Source organism: Myxine glutinosa, chromosome 7 (genome assembly GCF_964187855.1).
Source record: "Myxine glutinosa chromosome 7, kmMyxGlut1.1, whole genome shotgun sequence".
NCBI classification, from domain to species: Eukaryota; Metazoa; Chordata; class Myxini; order Myxiniformes; family Myxinidae; genus Myxine; species Myxine glutinosa.
Genome location: NC_136267.1, coordinates 105,481,597 through 105,507,668, shown reverse-complemented (window position 1 = coordinate 105,507,668; position 26,072 = coordinate 105,481,597). Strand labels below are relative to the sequence as shown.

General features: G+C 49.2%; 1 protein-coding gene across 1 annotated transcript in view; it reads left to right on the top strand.

Annotated features, from left to right (window-relative positions):
• Positions 1–26,072, top strand: part of LOC137431605 (SWI/SNF-related matrix-associated actin-dependent regulator of chromatin subfamily D member 1) — a 179,853-nt gene that overhangs the window by 119,003 nt on the left and 34,778 nt on the right. Inside the window, exons 6-7 of the mRNA XM_068123124.2 lie at positions 191–307; positions 21,384–21,485. Coding sequence (XP_067979225.2) covers positions 191–307; positions 21,384–21,485 — 219 coding nt within the window. The remainder of the gene's footprint in view (positions 1–190; positions 308–21,383; positions 21,486–26,072) is intronic.

The following is a 26,072-nucleotide window of genomic DNA, read 5'->3' as shown; positions in this document are numbered from 1 at the left end:
ATAGGGGTGAAAACATAACCTCCATCCATCTTCGGTGGCGGAGGTAATAAAAGCACTTTTTTGAGTTCTATACTTGTGTAAATCTGGTTTTGAATGTACTTTCTGCATCTTCCTTGACATCTGTTTAATTATTATAAAGGATGTACATGCATGTGTATATAGTAAATGCAGGTGTGTTTCCTATGAACAGCCCTCCTACAACAAGTTTGACGCCAACAAGCAGAAGCGGAAATTCTCATCTTTTTTCAAGAGCCTGGTGATTGAATTGGATAAAGACCTGTACGGACCCGACAACCATTTGGTGGAGGTAAGATGTTCATAAACCTTCTCCTGAAGCGTATTGGACCAAAACTGAAACACTGAAACACTGAAACACTGAAATAATAAGACATGTGCCAATATAACATTTCTCTTCCTTTGAAAGCTCTTCATAACATAACGAAACTAGAACGGCACTCAGTCGAGAGCATACCTCCACCTGGTTGGCCATATCACTCAATGGTGAAGAATCACTTAAAAAATTAAATAATTATCATATCCGAATCCATATTCAGATCTTCACCAAAATCGAATCGATTCTTCCTTGTCAAACACACAACCTGTCCAACAAGTTTCGTCCAAATCCATCGATAACTTTTTGAGATATCCTGCTTTGTATCGTTTTTGGCCCTATCTCCCAATGTTGAAGAATCACTTAAAAATTAAATAATTCTCATATCCGAATCCATATTCAGATCTTCACCAAAATCGAATCTATTTGTCCTTGTCAGACACCGAACAGGTCCACCAAGTTTCGTCCAAATCCGTCCACAACTTTTTGGGATATCCTGCTATGTATCGTTTTTGACCCTATCTCCCAATGGTGAAGAATCACTTTAAAATTCTAGTAGCCGGATCCGAATCCGGATCTTCACCAAAATCGAATCATTTCGTCCTTGTCACATACGCTACATCTCTGCCAAATTTCGTCCGAATCCGTCCACAACTTTTTCAGATATTTTGTTCGTATTATTACGTATTATTTGTTCGTATTTTTCGTATTATTTACCAAAATTGTATGGGCGAATTCAATTGATGACGTCATCGGTTATGTGGTTCAGCAGCCATATTGTATTGAACATAAATCTACGTCGTCAATAAACCACACAGACACAGCAGCTAATAAACACACAAAATACACCACGCAAACACGTCCTGGTGAGGGTCTGCAATCTCTGATTGCTCTTTCTTGTTTATTATGGGTATCCTGCTAGTTCACATATAAATTAATAATACCAATCAGACAGTTAAATTTTTACTATGTACCAACAACCATTGCTATTGTTAGGGTTAGGGTTAGGGTTAGGGTTAGGGTCAGGGTCAGGGTTGGGGTTAGGGTTAGGGTTGTTGTTAGGGCTGTCAGTTGTTAGGGTTAGGGTTAGGGTTAGTTGTTAGCGTTGTTAGGGTTAGGGTTGTTAGTTGTTAGGGTTGTTAGTTGTTAGGGTTATTAGTTGTTAGGGTTGTTAGGGTTAGGGTTAGTTGTTAGGGTTGTTAGTTGTTAGGGTTATTAGTTGTTAGGGTTGTTAGGGTTAGGGTTAGTTGTTGGGATTAGGGTTGTTAGTTGTTAGGGTTATTAGTTGTTAGGGTTAGGGTTAGTTGTTAGGGTTATTAGTTGTTAGGGTTGTTAGGGTTAGGGTTGTTAGTTGTTAGGGTTATTAGTTGTTAGGGTTGTTATTTGTTAGGGTTGTTAGTTGTTAGGGTTGTTAGTTGTTAGGGTTATTAGTTGTTAGGGTTGTTAGGGTTAGGGTTGTTAGTTGTTAGGGTTAGGGTTAGGGTTAGTTGTTAGCGTTGTTAGGGTTGTTAGGGTCAGGGTTGTTAGTCGTTAGGGTTAGGGTTAGTTGTTGGGGTTGTTAGTTGTTAGGGTTATTAGTTGTTAGTGTTGTTCGGGTTAGGGTTGTTAGTTGTTAGGGTTATTAGTTGTTAGGGTTGTTAATTGTTCGGGTTATTAGTTGTTAGGGTTGTTAGGGTTAGGGTCGTTAGTTGTTAGGGTTAGGGTTAGTTGTTGGGGTTGTTAGGGTTAGGGTTATTAGTTGTTAGGGTTGTTAGTTGTTAGGGTTGTTAGTTGTTAGGGTTATTAGTTGTTAGGGTTGTTAGTTGTTCGGGTTGTTAGTTGTTCGGGTTATTAGTTGTTAGGGTTGTTAGGGTTAGGGTTATCAGTTGTTAGGGTTAGGGTTAGTTGTTAGGGTAATCAGTTGTTAGGGTTAGGGTTAGGGTTAGTTGTTAGCGTTGTTAGGGTTAGGGTTGTTAGTTGTTAGGGTTGTTAGTTGTTAGGGTTGTTAGTTGTTAGGGTTATTAGTTGTTCGGGTTAGGGTTGTTAGTTGTTAGGGTTGTTAGTTGTTGGGGTTATTAGTTGTTAGGGTTGTTAGGGTTAGGGTTGTTAGTTGTTCGGGTTGTTAGGGTTATTAGTTGTTAGGGTTGTTGTTAGGGTGAGTACAGATATGACATATTTGGATGTGAGAATTTGTGACATTCTGCAATTCAGCCTAGGGGAGTTTCATAGCCTCAGCCTAGTTTTTCAGCCGAAGGGAGGGAGCTTCTTTTCGGCATGTACTCGTTACTAAACATCACGAGAGGGAGTTTTTTTTCGGCATGTACTCGTTACTAAACATCACGAGAGGGAGTTTCTTTTTTTTGTATACAGAAATCTGCTCATGGAGGAGCTAAGCGGCAGAGGGCAGGAGGTTAACAGACTGACAGAAGATCAAAAGAGAACAGGGAGACAAAGACATTGCACATGAGTGAATGAGTGGCAGAAAGGAAAGGGACGAGAAGGGGGAAGTGGCGGAGCAGTGAGAGTCGAAGAGAGCATGGGTGATCTTTTTTTGTCACGTTTTCAAAAAGGCTTGCAACTTATTGTTAATACATCGTTTGTGGCGGAGTTTGATGATCAAGGGTGTTCCATATTCTTAAAGTGAAATTGCCAATTTATTAACGTCTGGCCATCTACAACTCCATGAGATAGTCAAACACCCTTCTCATCAATGCTGCTCACCATTTTCACCTGACAAGGAGCTGTGGTCAAATATGCCAACCATTACCGGATTGATCCCGCCTATCATTTCCCTGAGTTAATGGATATTATTTCTTCTGGCATTGTTATTAGTGCTGTAGTTATTATTTCTGTGTTATTATTCGTGCCCTCGCTCTCGCACCCCACTCCCCTTAACCTTCTTTCATTATTTATTTGTTATATTCATTATATTCATGGAAACAATTGCATTATTTGTGACTCATAGCAGACTGACCTTGGGTCAGGAGCTCACTGACCCTAGATGTGGCATGACACTGACATTATGCCGCAACATCACCTCCCAACTAGGATGGCGTCCGTGTGGCAATCGGGTCTTTGCACACCAAGATTTATGCCTTGATGGTCACTAATAAATGAAAGGAGAGTCGTAGATCCAGATTTCACCCTTGTTATGAGCTCGTCAGGAAGACATACTACTGCAAATCATTTATTTGTGACCATAATAAACTCGTTACTAAATACAAAAACCAAACCTCCTAACTTGACAAGGCAGCAGAGCACATATAGAGTCCCATTGAGGCAGCTGAGCACAATAATTACTGCACGACCTGTTAGCAACAAGTGTCGTTTACCACACAACACATTGTCTGTGCCCTGATTGTCACCAGTTAGGAGGTTTGCCACCAGGAATAATCGTGTTTTTCGTAAGCAGCACACTAACCCGAGATGTAACATGACATGAACGTCAGTATTTGCAGGGCCGCACACCAGATGGAACTGGGGCAAAGCCTTCAGAACCCCCTGTCTCTGATGATAGGGTGGAAACAATGGGGCAACCATGCTGGGTCCGGTTGTGCTTATGTGTGTCTGGGTGGTGCTGAAGTATCGTCCACCACACTATGGTTTCCTCGGGTTAATCTGAGGCGGTCCCCTCAGGTGGGTGCCTGGAATGTCCCTATTTCACTCTAAGAGAGGATTATCACTTGTCTCTGTTGTCATCTGAGCTCCCACATCTGGACATCAGTATTGCAACACTTTCTGAGGTTTGGAGACCAGATAGTGGTGAGATCGTGGCAGGTGGCTACACCTACTACTAGTATGGTCGCTCTGATGGTTACCATTCCGAGGGAGGTGCTGTAGCTGTGTCCAACAAGATGACTCCTATAGCAGTTGAAGCAACACCAGCCAACACGCGGATTATGAGAATGAGGATTTGTCACTCAGGGTGTCATTCCCCTGGTCTCTGTATATGCTCCGACTAAGGTGAGTGATCTCGCTGAGAAGGAGGCATTCTCCGACGCACTCAAGTTGGTGGTTGATCAGTGCCCTAGACAAAATAGTCTTCTAGGTTTGGAGGACTACAATATGCATTGACTGGCACTTATAGAGATGGTTATGAGACATGTTTTGGTTCCCATGGGTCTGGAACCAGGAACCAAAATAGCAATAAGATGCTTAACTTCACAAGATGTCACAGACTGAGGATAGTTGGTTCATGATTTCAGCACCCATCAGTATTCCCATCAGCGAAGCAACAAGTGGTATTCGCTAATATATATGGATTATTATTACACATCTATATATACATATAGATGTGTACATCTCAAAAACAATCCCCTCCTACCTGAAACAACCAATCCCCCTTACAAACAATATATTAAAAGCACACGAAAAGCACCATACAACAATGGGGGCAATCAACCCTGCAATCCAATCTTAAGATGGTACCCTAGCTCAGACTCACGGCACCCCCAGGGACTGAAGCAGAGCCCTTCTCAATGTCTCTAGAACACAACGGTGCTCCCGGCGAAGAGGCGATGGCGATGAGGTGGGTAAGGAGATGTAGGTAAGGCGGGGACCGTCACGTGGTCCCAGCCCACCCCAATTGGCGGTGGAAAGAGGAATCCCAAAGACGCTATCCAAACATGCACATACACCGTGCCTTCGCGAACCGCACCGTATTCTGCAAAGGCCGCGGTCGCGCACACACATTCTCGGCAAACCACCGGAGGGCGGGACCAGCGGACGCGACTAACCAAGGGTCCGCGAACGATGCGCGAGGTCCCCGAAATGGTGGTCGGTTCTTCCTCGGGCTGCAGCCGCTAGGCGAAGATTCTCCGGAATCTCCCACCTGTACCTGGCTTCGCAGGCTTTTCCCCGACACCCGCGCTATCAACGATCACATGAGATTCCTTTCCAAGACTCAAAGTTCCCTCTCCATGGACGCTCTACCACGCTGGGTGCGGAGCTGTTACCAAACGCCTCGTTTCGCCTCTCCCTCATGCGCTCTTCTTCCTCGCTCCACCTCTTCCAGTACCCTATCCGATTTCCGGCATCATTTTGTCATGAACGCTTTTAAACCTTTTAACCACAATAACCCTTACGGAGAACCAACAATCTATCTATAATTCCAGCAATCTCTCTGTGTGTGTGTGTGTGTGTGTGTGTGTGTGTGTGTGTGTGTGTGTGTGTGTGTCTGTGTGTGTGTTTGTCTGTGACCGCTGTTTCTCGACAACCACGGGTCCGATATACTTTAAACTTGCCAGGTATATTGCTGGGGACCCGAGGATGTGCCTTTTCAAGGTTTTAAATTAATCGCAGAAGTAGTTACCGAGCTATGTCCAAAAAACGATTCAACCAATCAGAGAGCAGCGAGCTATCACGTGTGCCGAACGTGGCGAACACACTCTGCCTCGGATGGCACATTTGAGAGCGTATTCATTTATTTCCCGTCGGCAAACTATGTTGGCGCTATGTTGGCGTTAAACTATGTTTTAAAACTAATTTGCGATTCTTTCGCTTTCCTGCGATATGCGACCTTCCGGAGCTCCCGTGAGAGCGTGCGCCATTACGGATAGTAATTCAATTAAAAACATAAAAACATTGTCCCAATTCAGTCAGAGCGAAGGGCGTTGTTTTAAGCGAAGAGCGTTTTATTTTTCCCCTTAAATTCAGTCGCCGGACGGTGAAAGCTTTTTTTGGGGGGCAGCTACTGGCAGCCACGTACGGCCAATCACAGGACACGTTGTTGTGTCGACATGCCGTGTTGTTTTCCCTCGCGGTTTGGAATGTTTTTCCTTTTCATTTTTTTTCTCTTCCTTACGGAAGTACGGGCATTTCCTTAAATTTGCGATTCTTTCGCTTTCCTGCGCGTTTGGGCACGCTATGGCGATTTCTTTTCTTTACCAAACTCCGCAAGCCGTTCGCTTTGGACCAAACCATTTCATGTAAATAGAGGGGGGGGGGGATTGTCACCGTACTCGCAAGCCGTTCGCTTTGGACCAAACCATTTCATGTAAATAGAGGGGGGGGGGATATAATTTTAGATATAGATATAGTACGGGCATGCCCTAGTAATACTAATACCAACAATAATTAGGGCCGAATCCATAACAGTACCTAAGTACCCGTGTTAAATTTGGTTCTTGCTATGGATAGGTACCAAGCGAGCCGAATGGGTGGAGTGGAGCTAGCAATGGTTGGAGCTAGCAATACTGCAGACTGTTGATTGATCAATCGCAATCGTCACAGAACCGTTACGCTATGTTCAGACCCACCCGCCATTTTGTAATATCACAATTCCGGAGAGAAGATAGCTAAAGCATAAGTGATAAGAATCAAAAAAAAATACATGGAAAACCATGTCCTCTTTCTGGCATCTTTCAGCTTCTTCTCAAACACGTTCTCTCTCTTTTTGCATTTCGCCAAAAAAAACTCATGTTCAGATGAAACCAAAACCCGACGAAAAAGTAAAACACAGCTTCAAGTTCCTCCATAGTTGTTGAGCTGTTCACAGTTTAGTGTGGCATGAGAAATGACAACACCACAGCGGTCGCGTTTTTTCCGTCACTTCAGATAACTCCGCCTATTTTCACGGTTCTGTTGTGCGATGGAAAAACGACACAGGGATTACCGTACCGTACCGAACCATTCTGTGCAATGGAAAAGTGCCATAGGTGCACCCTGACAACTTGCCACTCTCTTTCCGCCACCACTTCCAGGACACTCACTGCCAATCATAGGATTAGGAGCAATAGCCTGCTCACGAGACGGTGTCACACACACACACACACACACACACACACACACACACACACACACACACACACACACACACACACACACACACACACATATATATATATATATATATATATATATATATATATTGTGGCTAACACATTGTCAGTGGGCAATAATTCCGTGCACCAGTGGGTGGCGCGAGCGTCCGGGCGTGGAAGCGCAACTCGGGCCACGACCGGAGCGAAGGCGTCACGAGGCGCAGGTTGGAGCTAAGGACATGCCCCGCCTTTCAGCCAACCGGCCACGCCCGGGGGCAAGGCGTGGCCTCGGGACATATATGCGGGCTCGATAGTCGAGCCCGCCCAGTGCTTACGTGCTAGCTGTTAATAAAGCATTTCAGTTTGTACAACGCGTTGTGGCCTACCTTCTTGGCAAACGAATTGTGTGTGCACAGCACCACAATATATATATATATTGGTTTTTGGTATATATATATATATATATACTATATATTGGTATATATATTGGTATTGGTATATATATTGGTATATATTTGGTATATATTGGTATATATATATATATATATATATATATATATATATATATATATATATATATATTTCCTGCACCAACACAAGTGCGAAAAGTGGTTTTTTAACACTAACACAAGTGCGAAAAGTGGTTTTTCAACACTAACACAAGTGCGAAAAGTGTTTTTTCCACACTAATACAAGTGCAAAAGTGGTTTCCTGCACCAACACAAGTGCGAAAAGTGGTTTTTCAACACTAACACAAGTGCGAAAAGTGGTTATATATATGTGGTTATATATATATTGTTACTGATCGCGGTCTAGATGGTATGATGGGCCGAGCGGATGGTCCAACCGCGACCGAACAGTTACTCCCCGATTAGAACCCGATTCCACCCGACGTTGACCAGATCGCACCGCGGCTGCTCAATGAGGGAAAAGACTAAAACGATGAATGCAAAGAGGAAAACGAAGGCAAAGAAAGGTTTGGAAATACTACTGAATTTATTGACTATTTACACACATAAGCAAAAAGAAAGCAGTCACGTTTATTTACAAGCACATAAGACGCAGGTGACACAGTGAAAATACTAGCTTATACAGACTTAATTAACCCAGGACAGAACAAACAGAACAAACTCACGTACACAAGAAGGATGGAATGGCAGGAGGTGGATGGCTGGAGGGGGAGGAAGGTCCAAGGGGGTCCTGCAGCACAACCGGCGCGTTTAGCAGCCGCCGTTCCTTCACGGCCCTGCTCCAAACCGCCGTTCAGGCCCCCAAGCTGCTGTTGTGGCTGCTGTGGACGTCGCGTGCTTTGCCAGGCCTTGTCCGACTCGTCTGGTCCAACCCCTCAACTCTTTCTTGGTCCACTCACTTTTTACCACCGACTCCTCACCGCAACCAACGCCACCAACTGACCACCACCACCGACTCCTCACCGCAACCAACGCAACCAACTGACCACCGACTCCACTGACTGACTCCTCACGACTCTCTCTTGACGACCGACTCTCGACCAACTCTTGCGCGCGCCTTTTATAACGCCTCCGGCGATTAAGCCGCCGGCCTTCAGGACACGCCCATCGGGGTGCTCACCTCGGCCCTGGTTGGTCGCGCGACCCTCTGGCTCCGCCCTTGATGACGACGGGCGGGCACGCCTTTCTTCTCCGACGAGAGCACATGTTCAATGGTGGTTTTGGAGGGGAGGTAATATGGGCAATCGAGGCTCGGCAATGACGAAAGGGGATGTGAAGGAAATGGAGATTTTGGGGATGGGAATGAAAGGGGATCTATTCTCTTTCACTGGTGCAATGGAGTACTTCAATTAATGGGAGACACAGCCTTACCCTAAAACACAGAATAAGAGATAACTATCAACAGGGGTATTCTATTACTTGGCTGACGTGTATGCTTGTGGACTAATTATGGGATGCCCTTTCACCTTTACACAGCTCCGGAGGCAGGGGGGCGCAGAATAAACAATAATAATAATAATACAGCACACAATCAAAAAAATACAGTCCTCATCTCCGCAACACTGCACCCTCCTCCTCTTAGGCACGTCCCGGGCCTACAACTTTTATTTAGTGTGACACGTAGGTGTAGTTCCCTCTACTTTTAACCTGACCCTGAGTGCGACAGTCTTAAAACATAAATAAATGTGTCCCGCTGCTCCATTGCACCCTGCCTAACAGACTTACGCCCACAGTTAACCGAATTGCGGAATGGTCTTCAAACTATACACTGACGGTGGGGAGCATTATTTACACTTGACGCTACTTTTATTTACAAGACTAACCCAGGACCTGTGATTGTTCTTTCTGGGGGGGGAAACAGTCTGCTCTGCATCAATGCACCATTAAAGCACCCAAAAACGCACCAAAGCACCCTCAAGCACCAATCGGTGCACAGTCATCACTGTTCATGAATAAAAATAACCAAACAACCCCTAACCCTGCAGGTGATCTCTTGCTGTTCGGCTCCCTCTGCTGGTTATTATTATTTGGTCTTCCAGATGTTGTCATTCTTTTGCTTTGCTTACTGGCGGCCTATTTTCAATAAAGTGTGCCCAATGTGTCCTTTTTATTTTCTTTATTTATGGCCCACAGGGCCGACTACGTGTGCTTCACCTGTGTGGCATCGGTGCCCTGTGGCCAAGGTCCGCCAGCAAGATTTCGGGCCCTCATGGCCAGTTCCAGCAGAGGGGCCATGCCCCAACCCATGGGGTCCATCAGTGGTGCTCGGCCACAGGCATGTGGTCCATAATGTGGTGCATCGATGCAGACAGCTGGTTCTGGGAATTTCGGGCGCACAATGGCCGACCCACGCACGCTCCCCTCGGCACCCAATGGCACACAGGTCATGTGGGAGACAAAAGAGAGACAATTGAGCGAGGGGTAAGGTCACAAGGGTACACATCAATAAGGCAATGCAAGGCGAAATGCGTACGGAGGGCGAAGTGAGAAAGCTCGTCCCTACCGTACGTCACCCCCCTGTCACCTACACTACCCTTGCCCTTACCCCATATTTACAAAATCTACCCATTTACAAATTCGTCACTACTGTCACGTCTTCCCCATATTTCCTCTATACCAAATTCGTCTCCACAATCCCTCTACTTCAAAATTTGCCATCACCCAATTCATCATCAATCCTCATAAGGAGGCAGAGATGGAACAACAAAGCACAATGTCACACCCACGTCATGATGCGTCTCACAATCCAAACATTTGCATCATAAAAAATAATCAAAACATGGCATGGTGTGGAGTACCTGTCACCTCAGGTGAGTGGATGCAGATGGTGCGAGGAGACTTCATCCTAACTACTTTCTAAATGACATTAACACACTTTACACTACCCGGGGTCTTTCCCCACCAATCCATTGGCCAACTTACACTGTGGGTTCTACAAACCAATTCCCATTGACCAAACTGTGGTGCTTCTCAATTTGGGGTCTCACTCCCCCGATTCATCTCCCGGTGCCCTCGCACAATTTCTGGGCTGCGACGTGTAGCTCTCCCAGCAGGTCTACCCACCTGCACACCTCCACCACTGTAGTTGCCACCCGAGCTTACCTAGCTCCTCACCCTAACCTATCTAACTGGGGCAGGCCCCTCCTGGCTCTGTCACCCCACTCGGTGCCCTCTGGCACTGGGCTACCCGGGTCCATCCTCCGGATCCTCGGGCCCCATCCACAACAACTACTACCGGCTCCCAGAGCCCACCTGCAGCCTCACCTGGCCGACATCCTCACAGTGGTGGAGCGCCCAACCAACTACACACACTAACAGGCTACACGCCCAGCCATTTACACAACACTACTGCACCCATCCAAATACCATTCTTTCACCTCGCACCACAGATGCCAATATCCAACCACAATTTACCTATACCCTCTACCTAACACTTACACTACCCGCCCCGGGTATCCGTGATGGGGGTCCACTCTTCCCCCATTCACACCTTCGCACCATCCACTCCACTCCACAATTTTCCACCATACTCACTCCACGACCATCCATTCCAATACTCCATACCATTTATTCCATACACCTGTTCTCCATTCACCTGTCGTTGCACACCTGTGCAATCATACCTGGTGCCACCCTCACCTGTTCAATCTTCAAACACACGGCATCATCTCAGCTAACTACTCCCCTCTGAAACTTGCGCTTCCCAGTCGTCCCTTTAAACTATTGCGCTCCCTCGTCATTATCATCCACACTAAACTACCTGCGTCCCCACTACAGGTATCCTTGTCACTAACTAATCTTAACGTTACCTAATGTCATCTTCGCTAGATCCCTACACATGATATATCCTAACCCACCCGGGCTAGTTTTCACTGCCATCAACCCCATAAACTATAGCGCATTTGCCCCACACGTCTGTGAGGGATGGTGGATTTGCCATCCCACCACATCGGGGAGGTCCTACTATCAATTTCGCTCGTCCAAATCCAACAAATCAAAAATTTGCCATTTACTGCTAATCACCGTACCAATCATCAAATTTTGCTTTTTTTTTTTTAATTTCGGGGCCAAAACACTATCCTCATCACCCGTCTACTTATTACATCCTCTCGGTGCGCCAATTCACGTCTACAGCCCGGCTTCGTACAGCCGAGCAATGAACGCGGGTCGTTTTGTGCCAGCGGCTGGATACGTCCCGCATTCGGGGCAGGGGCGGGGGCTTACCCGGGCCGAGATCCCACGCACCACCTCGGCGTGGAGCCATCCAATGTCCCGATCTCGACCTGCCGGCACGTCTCAATAGAAAGTGGTCGCCATGACGACCCTTCCTATCGGGCTGCCCGCTCCGCCTAGTGGAGCACGGACGCGGCCGTTCCAAGCGAGGCCCAGCGTGGATCGCGTACGGCGGTCCTTTCGAACCCGCCGCGGCTTGGATCCCCGCTGGTTCTCGCGGCACGCGAAGCCCGGCACGCACCGAGGGCCCGATTCGGCTATAAGTCGCTCTAACCGCTAACCCGGTTACCGTCGATGCCTCACCTGCATGGTTACAAGCATACGCTACCCCTTTCTTGCTCATACGTCCAGCTGTTCCCATGCTCCTCGTACCTTTCCTTACACACCTCGGTACACTCATTCCGCTCACAGACTTGGTCACACACCTGACCACCGAACACCTTGGCACACATTCGTCGCTCGCACACCTCACCAACACACCTCCTCGCGCCCCTTCCTCGGTCACCTCCTCTGTGACAATTACAGGTGTGCTCTCACTCGCACACCCAACCACGTGCCTCACGACCAACTCAAGTGTGCATTCCCACACACGCTCTACCATTCCAGGTGTGCATCCTTCCATGCCAGGTGTACATCCTCGCTCACCTGTCACAACCAACTCACGCTCCGTGTCACTCTCACTACTTTCACCTCCATTCTTGACAGCGCACTCACCCTTACTCCCGACAGCGCACTCTTTCCTCATGCACCTGTCCGTTACACACCTTTCTCGCGCATCCTCTTGCGCACACTCTTTCGTTACATCCTCTGTAACACTCACCACAGGCATGCATTCTCCCTTACTCTTGACAGCATGCGCTTTCCCCATGCACCCGTCCGTTACACACCTTTCTCGCGCATCCTCTTGCGCACACTTTTTCGTTACTTCCTCCGTAACACTCACCACACCGCGCTTCCATGTTCCCCCTCGCACACGCGCTACGACCGACTCACTCTCGACAGCACACTCACTAGTCGGCGTGCACTTTTTCCTCACACACCCCATGGTCGGACATTCTCGCACACCTCTTTTTTCGCACACCAGACCTGTCGCACACTTCACCAACGGCCTCTCACGAACACCCGGATCCAAACCAATCCCCAAGCCGACTGAAGCTTTCCTCACATCATGTACATTTCTGATTATATCGCCACTCACCTTGGCACCTCGTCTCCGCACCTCCTTTGCCACCTGCAAACTCTTTATTTGGTTAGTGAGCAGCACATTATGAGTTGAGCACCGACCTTGTACCAATTCCATTACCTCCTCCCTTATTTCTCTCTTAGTTTCTGTCCGTCTCTTCTTAATTTCACTCACCTCTTCTTCCACTTCCTCTAACTTTTGCTTCACCTCTTTTATTCCCCGGTGCGTCTCCTCAAGTTCGTCCTCTAAGGCTACCGTGACCGTCTCTATGTGCATCCTCACCTCTCGGTCCTTCGTCTCCATTATCTCTGTCACCTCGTCCACCCTCATTGTCAGTCCCTCACGTACCATCTGACATTGCTTCTGTGTCGCTATTAATTCGTTTTTAATTTCTTTTTGTGTCGCCTTTAACCCTCCGAGTACTGCAGTGTTCCTTTCCACTTGGTCCGCTAGTTCCCTTTGTCCGACTGTCAGCTGTTCTACTCCCTTCGTCAGACCCTCTATTCCCCCCTGTAACCTAGCCGTATTATTTCTCACCTCTTTCTCCATACGCTTCTCACCTCGCTTTACCTCCTCGCGTAGCCCCGAAACCTCCTCACTCACACCTCGTCGTATCTCCTCTTTCATCTCCTCCCTTTCTTTTGTAGATGCCGCCCTCATCTGTCCCAATTCATCCCTCTGAGCATCCAATTTGGTTTCTACCCCGATTTTTACCTCCTCCATCTGCTCTCCCATTTGTTTAATTTCTCGGGCGGATTGCTCCCCTATCTCCCGCAATTTGTCCTCCATCCTATTTTCTAACCCCATTAACCCATTTTTTACCCCCCCTAACTGATTCTCCTGGGCAGCCATTCTATTTTCCACCCCCGTTAACCCATTCTTTACCTCTTTTATCCCGTTGTCTAACCCCTCAAAATTATTGTCTAACTTCTCACCGGTACCCCTCACTTCGTCCCTCATTACCCCCATTTGGTTTCCCATTACCCCCAATTGCTCACTCTGCAGTTTGAGGGACGCCTGCATTTGCGCCATAAATTGCTCCATGAGGGCCTGCATTTGGGCCATCCCTCCCACTTGTGCAGCGGGTGCGGCCGCCGTAGCTATGTGCGAGGCGCCATTTTGCGCGCCTGTAGCCTCTTGCGCGAGAGCGCCATTTTGTGCGCCTGATACCCCCTCAACCACATTGCCAATGTTCTCCTCCTCTTTTTCATCCACATACATTTCCCCGAGGTCCTGGGTCGATTCTACCCCGTCTATCTCTCCCACCGGCATCCCGTCGCCTTGACCAGCCATGGCGCGATTTAAAAATTCGGGTGTTATAAAACAAAACAAATTTCGGCCGCTCCAAATTTTGACCAAATTGTTTTTTTGTTTTTTTTTAGATGTTTTAAAAATTTGGTTCGGGCCCCGAATCTCACTCCCAGACACCAATTGTTACTGATCGCGGTCTAGATGGTATGATGGGCCGAGCGGATGGTCCAACCGCGACCGAACAGTTACTCCCCGATTAGAACCCGATTCCACCCGACGTTGACCAGATCGCACCGCGGCTGCTCAATGAGGGAAAAGACTAAAACGACGAATGCAAAGAGGAAAACGAAGGCAAAGAAAGGTTTGGAAATACTACTGAATTTATTGACTATTTACACACATAAGCAAAAAGAAAGCAGTCACGTTTATTTACAAGCACATAAGACGCAGGTGACACAGTGAAAATACTAGCTTATACAGACTTAATTAACCCAGGACAGAACAAACAGAACAAACTCACGTACACAAGAAGGATGGAATGGCAGGAGGTGGATGGCTGGAGGGGGAGGAAGGTCCAAGGGGGTCCTGCAGCACAACCGGCGCGTTTAGCAGCCGCCGTTCCTTCACGGCCCTGCTCCAAACCGCCGTTCAGGCCCCCAAGCTGCTGTTGTGGCTGCTGTGGACGTCGCGTGCTTTGCCAGGCCTTGTCCGACTCGTCTGGTCCAACCCCTCAACTCTTTCTTGGTCCACTCACTTTTTACCACCGACTCCTCACCACAACCAACGCAACCAACTGACCACCGACTCCACTGACTGACTCCTCACGACTCTCTCTTGACGACCGACTCTCGACCAACTCTTGCGCGCGCCTTTTATAACGCCTCCGGCGATTAAGCCGCCGGCCTTCAGGACACGCCCATCGGGGTGCTCACCTCGGCCCTGGTTGGTCGCGCGACCCTCTGGCTCCGCCCTTGATGACGACGGGCGGGCACGCCTTTCTTCTCCGACGAGAGCACATGTTCAATGGTGGTTTTGGAGGGGAGGTAATATAGGGCAATCGAGGCTCGGCAATGACGAAAGGGGATGTGAAGGAAATGGAGATTTTGGGGATGGGAATGAAAGGGGATCTATTCTCTTTCACTGGTGCAATGGAGTACTTCAATTAATGGGAGACACAGCCTTACCCTAAAACACAGAATAAGAGATAACTATCAACAGGGGTATTCTATTACTTGGCTGACGTGTATGCTTGTGGACTAATTATGGGATGCCCTTTCACCTTTACACAGCTCCGGAGGCAGGGGGGCGCAGAATAAACAATAATAATAATAATACAGCACACAATCAAAAAAATACAGTCCTCATCTCCGCAACAATATATATGTATATATATATATATACATACATACATACATGTATACATACATACATACATGTATACATACATACATGTATACATACATACATACATGTATACATACATACATATATACATACATACATACATACATACATACATACATATATATATATATATATATATATATATATATTACGTTGAAGTGCGGTGCTATGCGCACGACTTGTTTGCCAAGAAGATAAGCAACAACGTGGGTAACCAAAAAGAGTCTTTATTCCAAAGCTCAACTATAGCACTGAGGTGCTCAGGGCTGCGCGCCCCGTGTATATCCCGAGGCCACGCCTACCCCTCGGGCGTGGCCGACACCCTCTTGGTGTGCGGAATGATGTCACCTCGCCAGCGAGCCATCGAGTCCGCCACACGCGCACCCCCAGAATTCCCGCGCACCTGAAGGGTCAGTTTGCGGGGCAAACGGATGACCCGGCTGAAGCGCCCTCTGGCGGCGGGCGGCATCTGGGATGCCGGGATGTCATCTGGGATGCCTCCGGCGGCACCTCGGATGGGTGCAGGACCGGGGGGGGGGGGGGGTGTGCCGGCGGGGCCGGGCGGTGCCGTAGGTCAGCCCGCCAGGGGGCGGCCATGCCGCGGGGGCCGAGCCACTGGCGGGGGGTGGTCCACGTCGAGGTGGGCCGGCTTGAGGCGGTCCACGGAAACGCGGTCATGAGTACCGCCGATGTCGAGGGTGAAGGGTTTCGCCCCGGTCTCCAGCACGCGGAAGGGCCCATCGTACGGGGGCCACAGCGGTGTCCGGTGGGCGTCGTGGCGGACGAACACGTACTCCGCCGTGCGAAGCTCCGGGGCGACGTGCGTTGGCGGGGTGCGCCGTCGGCACTGGGGCGAACCTCCGGGCGGTCTCCTGCAGTGCGGAGCGCTGCTGCGCCGCGGACCATGGTGCCGTGGAGTCGGGGAGGAACTCGCCCGGCACCCGCAGCGGTTGTCCGAAGACCATCTCCGCCACGGATGCGCACAGGTCGTCCTTGGGCGCCGTGCGGAGGCCCAGCAGGACCCAGGGGAGCCTGTCGACCCAGCTGCCGTCACGGAGGGTGGCCCGAAGCGCGGCCTTCAAGGAGCGGTGGAAGTGCTCGGACAGGCCGTTGGCCTGGGGGTGGTAGGCCGTGGTGCGGTGCAGCTGGACGCCGAGCCCCCATGCGACCGCCCCCCAGAGCTCCGAGGTGAACTGGGGGCCGCGGTCGGACGAGATGTCCGAGGGGGTGCCGAACCGGGCAACCCAGGAGGCGATGAACGCCTGCGCGACGTCCGCCGCCGTCGTCGCCGCCAAAGTCACGACCTCCGGCCACGGGGTGGTGCGGTCCACCATGGTGAGGACGTGGGTGAAACCCCGCGAGGGGGGCAGAGGTCCCACCAAGTCCACGTGAACATGGTCGAACCGACGTTCGGGCACCGTGAACGGGGCCAACGGGGCCTGGGTGTGGCGGTGCACCTTCGCGCGCTGGCATGCGAGGCACGTCCTGGTCCAATCGCGGACGGCCTTCCGGAGGCCATGCCAGACGAACTTGTCGACGACCAACCTCTGGGAGGCCTTCGTGCCCGGGTGGGACAGGCCGTGGATGGCATCAAAAACCCGGCGCTGCCAGCCCGCGGGCACGATGGGGCGAAGCCGCCTGAGGGAGACGTCGCACAAGAGGGCCATGCCCGCGCCGTCGAACGGCACCTCGGTGACACGGAGGCCCGTGACGGCGGTCCGCAAGGCCTGGACATCGGGGTCGGCGGTCTGGTCCGCCGCCATCCGGGCATAGTCGATCCCGAGGTGGACCGCGTGGGCGACGGACCGGGAAAGGCAATCCGCCACTGGTTTGTCCTTTCCCGCGACATGCCGGATGTCCGTCGTGTACTCGGACACGGCCAAGAGGTGACGCTGCTGCCGGGCCGACCATGGCTCGGCGACCTTGGCCATCGCAAAGACCAGGGGCTTGTGGTCGACGAAGGCCGTGAACGAACGGCCCTCGAGCAGATGGCAGAAGTGCCGGACCGCCAGCTGGAGCCCGAGCAACTCGAGGTCGTAGGTGCTGTACCGGCGTTCGTGCGGGTGAAGCTGCCGGCTGAAAAACGCCAGCGGTTGCCAAGCACCACGCACCCATTGCTCGTGCACCGCACCCACCGCGTAGTCCGACGCGTCGGTGGTGAGGGCGATCGGTGCATCGAGCGCCGGGTGCGCGAGCATGGTGGCATTAGCCAAGGTGAGCTTCGCACCCGCGAACGCCGCGTCCATCTGCTCAGACCAACAACGTCACCTTTGCCCGGCTTCCCCCGGAGGGCCTCGTGCAGGGGGCGCAGGAGCTGGGCGACGCGGGGCAGGAAACGGTGGTAAAAGTTTACCATGCCCAGGAACTCCTGGAGCCCCCTGATCGTGCGGGGGCGCAGAAACCCCTTGACCGCCTCCACCTTTGCCGGTAAGGGGGTGGCCCCGTGCCTGGTGACGCGGTGCCCCAAAAAGTCGATTTCGGCGACGCCAAACCGGCACTTGGCGGGGTTTACGATCAGGTCATGCTGGCCTAGGCGTTCGAAGAGCGTGCGGAGGTGGCGGAGGTGCTTTTCGCGGGACGCGCTGGTGACGAGGATGTCGTCCAGGTAGACGTAAACGCAATCCAAGTCGCGCAAGACGCTGTCCATCAACCGTTGGAACGCCTGAGCCGCATTCTTCAACCCGAAGGGCATCCGAAGAAACTCGAAGAGGCCGAATGGTGTAATGACGGGGCCATCTTCGGTATGTCCTCCAGCCTGACGGGGACCTGGTGGTATCCGCGGATGAGGTCCACCTCAGAAAAGAAGGACATTTTCACCAACCGGGCGGAAAAGACCTGAATGTGAGGGACCACCGGGTAGCGGTCGGGGGTGGTGGCATCGTTGAGGCGGCGGTAGTCTCCGCACGGCCGCCATCCCCCGCCGGGCTTCGGCACGATGTGCAGTGGCGACACCCAAGCGCTCTTGGAGCGCAGTACAATGCCAAGCCACTCCAGCATAGCGAACTCCGCCTTTGCCACCGCGAGCTTCGTCGGCTCAAGGCAGCGTGCCCGGGCGTAGACCGGTTGCCCGACGGTGGGGATGTGATGTTCCACCCCGTGCTTGACGGCCACCGCCGAGAAGGTGGGCCACGTGAGGGCCGGGAAGCTGGCAAGGAGGCGGGTGAACTCGTCCGCTGCCGGAAGCGTACAGACCAACCTCGCCGGGACCGAACCGCTCAGCAAGCCGCTTGGCGAGCCGCTCGGTGAGTCGCTCAGGGAGCTGCCCAACGAACTGCTCAGCGTGCAAGCAAGCGAGCTGAACGTTTCGGCCTGGACGAGGCGTCTGTTCTTCACGTCCACCAACAACCCATTTGCACATAGGAAGTCCGCACCGAGCAATGCCATGGGCACGCTGGCGGTTACGAACGTCCATTGAAAGCGTTGCCCTCCGAACCGCAGGGAGAGGCAGCGCTTCCCGAATGTGCGTATGGGTGTACCGTTGGCTGCAAGCGATGCGGGGCCCCGGCCCGCGGTTCGCTTGTCGGACGTGGAGGCGGGGATAACGCTCACCCCCCCGCACCCCTCTTCCACCCTCGGCAAGGGTGAACAAAGGGATTTTTACACGTTTTTGACTCTCTTGGTGCGTGGCTGGTATCACAAGTGGTCACGGTTCATTTGCGCTCTTGGTTCTTGGACATTGTGGACCTAACACGTGCCTGCATTGATTCTCTCTCTGGCCAGTCTCTTGCTGACCACTGAGCACCTGGACACTTTGCGCTCTGGCTGCTCTCTCGCCCCACTGAGTACGTGGACATTTTGCTCTTGGCTGGTCTTCCTCTCGCAGACCTCGACACCTGCATTATTCCACTCTTGGGCGTGGACTTTGTGACTCAGCACACGTGCATTCGCTCGCTCTGGCGGTTCTCTCTCAGCCCACTCACCACGTGTCTGCAAGATTATTCAACTCTGGGCCTGTCTCTCTCTGCCGGGTACACTCAGCCTCTGCACATGATTGCTCTCTTGGCCGGACTCTCCCTGTTCCCTCTCGCTGCACGTGGACACGACAGAAGGCCTTGAACTTGCTCATTTTGCACGTGTTCATTGTTCTCCGCTGGCTGTCGGACTCTCTCTTGATGCACGTGCGCACGACCTTATCTGCCCAAGTCCGTGCTGATGATCAACCTGACTCTGCCGTCCTGGGAGGTATCCGGAGCATCGTAGCCTTTGTGCTACCAGATTTTCTACGTTCGTTTGTTCGTTCCCCTAACCTCCCCCGTGAAAGTGTGCTGGGCCCATGTGTTGTTTATTCGTAGTAATCGTAATAAGGTGTAGAATTAGCTAAGTTCCTGCTTCTCGTCCGTTTTTCTTTCCGATTGAATAATTACATTGTAAATATCTGTAATAAATCAAATTGTTAAACTTTTCCTTTGTCTCTGTCCGTGAAAGTATTTTCCTTCATTGATTTGCCATTGTTCGTGCCCAGGTTAACATCGGCCGTAACACATCACTCCGGCGGGTACCAACGGTTTTCGCTCGGCCATCTAAATTGGTGTACTGCCGGAGGGTACGGTGCGTTCCCCGATTGGGACCGTCACATGGTACAGGTAAGCTCTGGTATGAGGGACCAATCGGCGTTCATAGTTGCTGATTCGCAACCTGCTAAGCACGAAGTTATTCGTGCACGGCAGCCGCAGGTCCGGTAAGTTCGGGATGGAACGGAGGTTAACCCCTCGTAGTAAACCAGAACCCTGGGTCGTAACACAATTCGGTGTTCAGGAGCGGGATTCCTGTCCGAGCACCGTAACATATTGGTGCCGGCAGTGAGATTCCGCTCCGGCAACCGTAACAGTATTAATTGTTGCCTTAATTAACCCTAACTGCATTTGGGGGGCCTCCTCCACATTTTTTTCAATTTTTTAACAATCACTGGGGATTTCGAATTCTCCTTTTCTCCACTGGGAATTTTTTCTCTAGGGTCTTGCGCACATTTTTATATCACATGCATCCAAATCGGACTTATCGTTCAGGTGTCACATGACAATTAGTAGTCACATATCCTAAAAAAAAAACTGCATTTTTGCATAATATGTTTATGTCCAACAAACACATGTGAATAAGGGGTACATGCATTAATGGGTACATGTATTCCTTTTGTTAAAACTGATTATTTTCTTTGAAAATAGAATTTGAGCACCAGTATACACATATGTGTGTTCCTTTACAAAAATGAGAATAGAGAAATGACAGGTAATTGTCAAGAGGGACTCACGAGCATATGCTGGAGCTGATCCGTTAGATGACTATTTATTGTGTGTGCAATGAGGTGGGGTGGAGGAGGACAAATTGAGAAAAGGAGGGATTATAGGAAAGAGAAAGGAGTATAGAATCGTGTGGGAGGATTATTTAGAGAATGGAAGGAACGTTGGGTAGTGTGATTGGTTCTGGTCACAACACACCACACAGTGGGCTAAGTACATACTCCAGTGGGAGGGCAGTTGAAGGGAAATGAAAAGAAAAATTTCCACCATATTTGCAAACGTAATAAGTAGATGACTTTTTAGGTGGTGTGTTGGATTCTCCTCATGCCGGATACGAAGCGTACAGTTGCCTCGTAAATGGATAATACTATGCAGAGAGCAATGAAGGTGTTGCTATCAGTGAGATGAACTGTTAATCACAGCACATCCAGAAAGACCATTTACACATTTATATTGAAGCATTTGGGCAGCAGTGGTGTGTCGAGTGCTATCCAACCCATTTAGTGCGTATTATATTGCATTCCACCCCTGCAGTGGCATCGGACAGCAACTACTCAGGAGACGGACGGCTTTCAGGTGAAACGGCCAGGTGATGTGAGCGTGCGCTGCAAGGTTCTTCTCATGCTCGACTACCAGGTGAGTTTGAATCATCCACGCAATGTGAAAACGATGTCAGGAGGGTAGCTCATTTTTACACTCGTCATGCAAATATGCATTAAAAATGCATCAGGTCACCATTTATTACCCTGCGCACGCTTGACCAATTCGGATTGATTGAGCAACTGATTCATTCCTGTCTGTCTCTCGGCCCGTTTGTCCGTATGTCTGCAAATGTCAGTTTATGATCGAGGAACAACTTCATTTCAATTGAATGTTATATTTTGAACATGAATCGGAACAACAACAACACAACAACATGCATTTTAAGGCCATGTTCCCTGCTAGAGCGGGGGTTAGCCTTGCGGTCCCCATGACAATCTTCTCCATTTTGCCCTATTTTCTGCATCTCTCCTTGTTAACCCCCTTGCCCGCATTTCTTCTTCCACCATCTTTAGCCAAGTCTTTCTCGGTCTTCCCCGTCCTCTACTTCCTTCTACATTAACTTCCATCACTCTTCTCAACCAGTCACTTTCATCCTTCCTCAATACATGACCAAACCATCTCACCCTGTTCCTCTTCACAGCATCAATCACAGGCAATATTCCCTTCATCTTTCGCAATTCATCATTTGTCTTCCTCTCTCTCAACGATACTCAGCACATCCATCGAACCATTCGCATTTCCACCCTTTCCAGCCTTCGTTGCTGCTCTACGTTCATTACCCATGTCTCGCTCCCATAAATCATAACACTTCTCACACATGCAGCATACACCTTTCCCTTCAGCTTCAGCGACACTCTCCTCCTCATCAGCACGCCACTCAGTTCCCGAAACTTCTTCCATGCACATCTCACTCGAGCAACCGTTGCCGAGTCTGATCCACCTTCTCCATTCAGCATGTCTCCGAGGTAGCAAAATGTTTTCACACCTTCCAGCTTCACGCCGTCTCCAAGATCCAACTCAACATTTCCTCCATCTGCAGCTCCCTCTGTGCACACCTTACATTTGAATGTAGCTGCCACACTGGTTAATGACCCTCTCAGACCACTACATTTTTGATGAACCCACTCAGCACACATTGTACATTGAATGGAGTTCACTCCGACACCCTTCCTGCACACAGCACACGGCCACTTCCCAGTTCTTTCCACCTCACCACATGCTTTACCACTTGCCATCACCTTTGTCTTTCCGATATTCACCTTCAGACCTTTTGTCTCCATACATTCCTTCCACTTGTTCATCTTTTCCTTCAGTCCATCCATACTTTCCGCAATCAACACCAGATCATCTGCATACAACAACTCCCATGGTAAACCCTCCTTTACGGTCTGAGCCAGCACCTCCATCACAGCTACAAATAGTAGTGGACTTAGTACTGACCCCTGATGCACTCCCACCTTCACCTCAAACTCACCACTGTTCCCGTTCTTCGTCCTTACAGCTGTGCGTGATCTTTTGTACATTGCCATCACTACTCTGATCAACCATTCCTCCACTCCTAACTTCCTCAATGCCCATGTCAATACTTTGCGTGGAACCCTATCGAATGCTTTCTCCAGATCAACAAACCCAAAAAACAACTTCTTCCTCTTATCCATGTACTTCTCCTGCAACTGCCTCACAATGAAAAGCGCATCTGTCGTTCCTCTTCCTGGCATAAATCCAAACTGCATTTCGTCGATCTTCACTTTCTTCCTTATCCTCCTCTCCAACACCCTTTCCAATACCTTCATTCCATGCTCCAATAACTTTATCGCTCGGTACGAGCCACACTCCAGAGGGTCACCTTTCCCCTTGTATAGAGGGACGAGGGTACTCAGTTCCCAATGCACTGGAATGCGGCCTTCTTTCACCACCAGATTACAGATCTCTGTCATTTTCTTCACACCCCAACTTCCTGCTGCCTTCAACATATCTCCCACAACTCCCGTCGGCCCTCCCGCTTTTCCACTCTTCATTGCTTTTATCGCTTCCTCAACTTCCTTCTCAGTTATCTTCTCTGCCGGTCCTAAAACTGGGTTACTCTCTATGTTGCCATCCCATTCATTCTCTGTATTCAACAGCATTTCCATATATCTTTTCCATCTTCCTTTAATTCCATCTGGGTCGACAACGATTTGTCCCACTTCATCCTTCAAGCAACTCACCCCCATCACATCACACCTCTCTTTCGCTATCTGCTTTGCAATCCTGAATACTGCTTTCTGACCCTCTTCCGAATCCAAGCGTTCTACGAACATTTTCCTACATGCCTCCTGCGCCTTTGCTACCTCTTTCTTTGCAGCCTTCCTGGCTGCCTTATAACTTTCATGCTCTGCTGTTTCTGCTCCCGTACCCTTCGCCTTCTGCCACTCTTTGAACTTCTTCCTCTTCTCGTCAATCCTCTTTCCAACCTCAACATCCCACCACCATGTTTCCGAGTGCCTCGGTGGTCCTTTTGTCCATCCACATACCTCACCAACGGCTCCCAACAGGCTAGCTTTCATTGACATCCAACCACTTTCAAGCTCAACCACATCATCCTCTACCCTACTCAGCCTCTCTTTTAATGCCTCCCTTACTGTCACCTCTTTCAACCTCCACACCTTCATTCTCGGTTGGTACTTCACCCGCCGAGCTCTCCTCGCACCTTTCACCCTTATGTCGCAGACAACCAAGTGGTGCTGTAAAACAGCCTCCTCCCCCGGGATCACCTTTGTGTCCCGGAGGTGCCCCCTATCTCGCCGACGCACCATCAGGTAGTCAACGGTTGTCGTCGACCCACCTGACGTGTATGTAACAAGCTTATTGTCCTCTTTCTGGAACTGAGTACTACAAATCAACAAATCAGCTCCATCAGCAAACTCCAAAATCCTTTCACCTTCTCCATTTCTCACACCATATCCGTAACCCCCATGAACTCCCTCAAAACCATCCATACTCCTTCCCACATGTCCATTCAGGTCTCCTCCCACCACAACAACTTCCTCATCTTTCACGTTTTCCATCAGCTTCTCTATCGCACACCGGAACTTGTCCTTCTCTTCATCGCTTCGACCAACCTGCGGAGCATATCCCGAGATGACGTTCACCAAGAGCTTTCCAATCGTCATTTTCACCATCATCAACCTATCACTCACTCTAGTCACACTCACCACACTGTCTACAAACTCCTCAGAAAACAGGACACCAATACCATTCACGCCCTCCAGGCACCCTTGCCACACAAACTTGTATTTCTGTCCCTGCCTACCCTTCACCATTCTCACACCACTTCCCTTCCATCTCGTCTCTTGCACACAACATATGTCCACTCTTCTTCTGACCAATACTTCCACCACTTCTCCTGATCTCCCTGTCATTGTCCCCACATTCCATGTCCTAAACCTCAGAAACCGATCTCCACTTCGGGCTGCACCCTGCCCATATGTACTTGTGATTGTCATGGTTTCTCTTTTTGAGGCAATGATGCCGAACATTAAATGATGCCGAAAAAATTTTGATGAATCGGAACATTAAACGAAAAACGAATCTGTAGTTTAGTAGGACTTTGGCTCTGAACTCGTCCCCATCCCACATGCGCAGAGAGGAGTGAGATAACATTTTAAAGCGGTGAAGCCACTTCAATATTTGTCTGTGTCCGTTCTTCCATCCATCCATCCGTCCATCAAAAATGAAGAAGAACCTTTTTAACCCACCGTCTTTAATCCCAAAGGGTTCGAAAGTGTAATTCTAGACGGTTCTTAAAGTGTAATTCTAAAGGGTTGTAAAGGGTAATTGTAAAGGGTTCTAAAGGGTAATTCGAATAGGTTCAAAAGGGTCATTCTACAGGGTAATTCCAAATGGTTACAAAGGGTAATTCTGAAGGGTTGTAAAGGGTAATTGTAAAGGGTTGTAAAGGGTAATTGTAAAGGGTTCTAAAGGGTAATTCGAATGGGTTCAAAAGGCTAATTCTAAAGGATTCTAAAGGGTAATTGTAAAGGGTTGTAAAGGGTAATTGTAAAGGGTTGTAAGTGTTCTAAAGGGTAATTGTAAAGGGTTGTAAAGGGTAATTGTAAAGGGTTGTAAAGTGTAATTCTAAAGGGTTCTAAAGGGTAATTCTAAAGGATTCTAAAGGGTAATTGTAAAGGGTTGTAAAGGGTAATTGTAAAGGGTTGTAAAGTGTAATTATAAAGGGTTATAAAGGGTAATTGTAAAGGGTTAGAAAAGGTAATTCGAATGGGTTCAAAAGGGTAATTCTGAATAGTTACAAAGCGTAATTGTAAAGGGTTGTAAAGGGTAATTGTAAAGGGTTGCAAAGGGTAATTGTAAAGGGTTGTAAAGTGTAATTCTAAAGGGTTATAAAGGGTAATTCTAAAGGATTCTAAAGGGTAATTCTAAATGGTTACAAAGGATAATTGTAAAGGGTTGTAAAGAGTAATTATAAAGTGTTCTAAAAGGTCATTATAAAGGGTTCTAAAGGGTAATTGTAAAGGGTTGTAAAGGGTAATTGTAAAGGGTTGTAAAGTGTAATTATAAAGGGTTATAAAGGGTAATTGTAAAGGGTTAGAAAAGGTAATTCGAATGGGTTCAAAAGGGTAATTGTAAAGGGTTGTAAAGGGTAATTATAAAGTGTTCTAAAGGGTAATTGTAAAGGGTTGT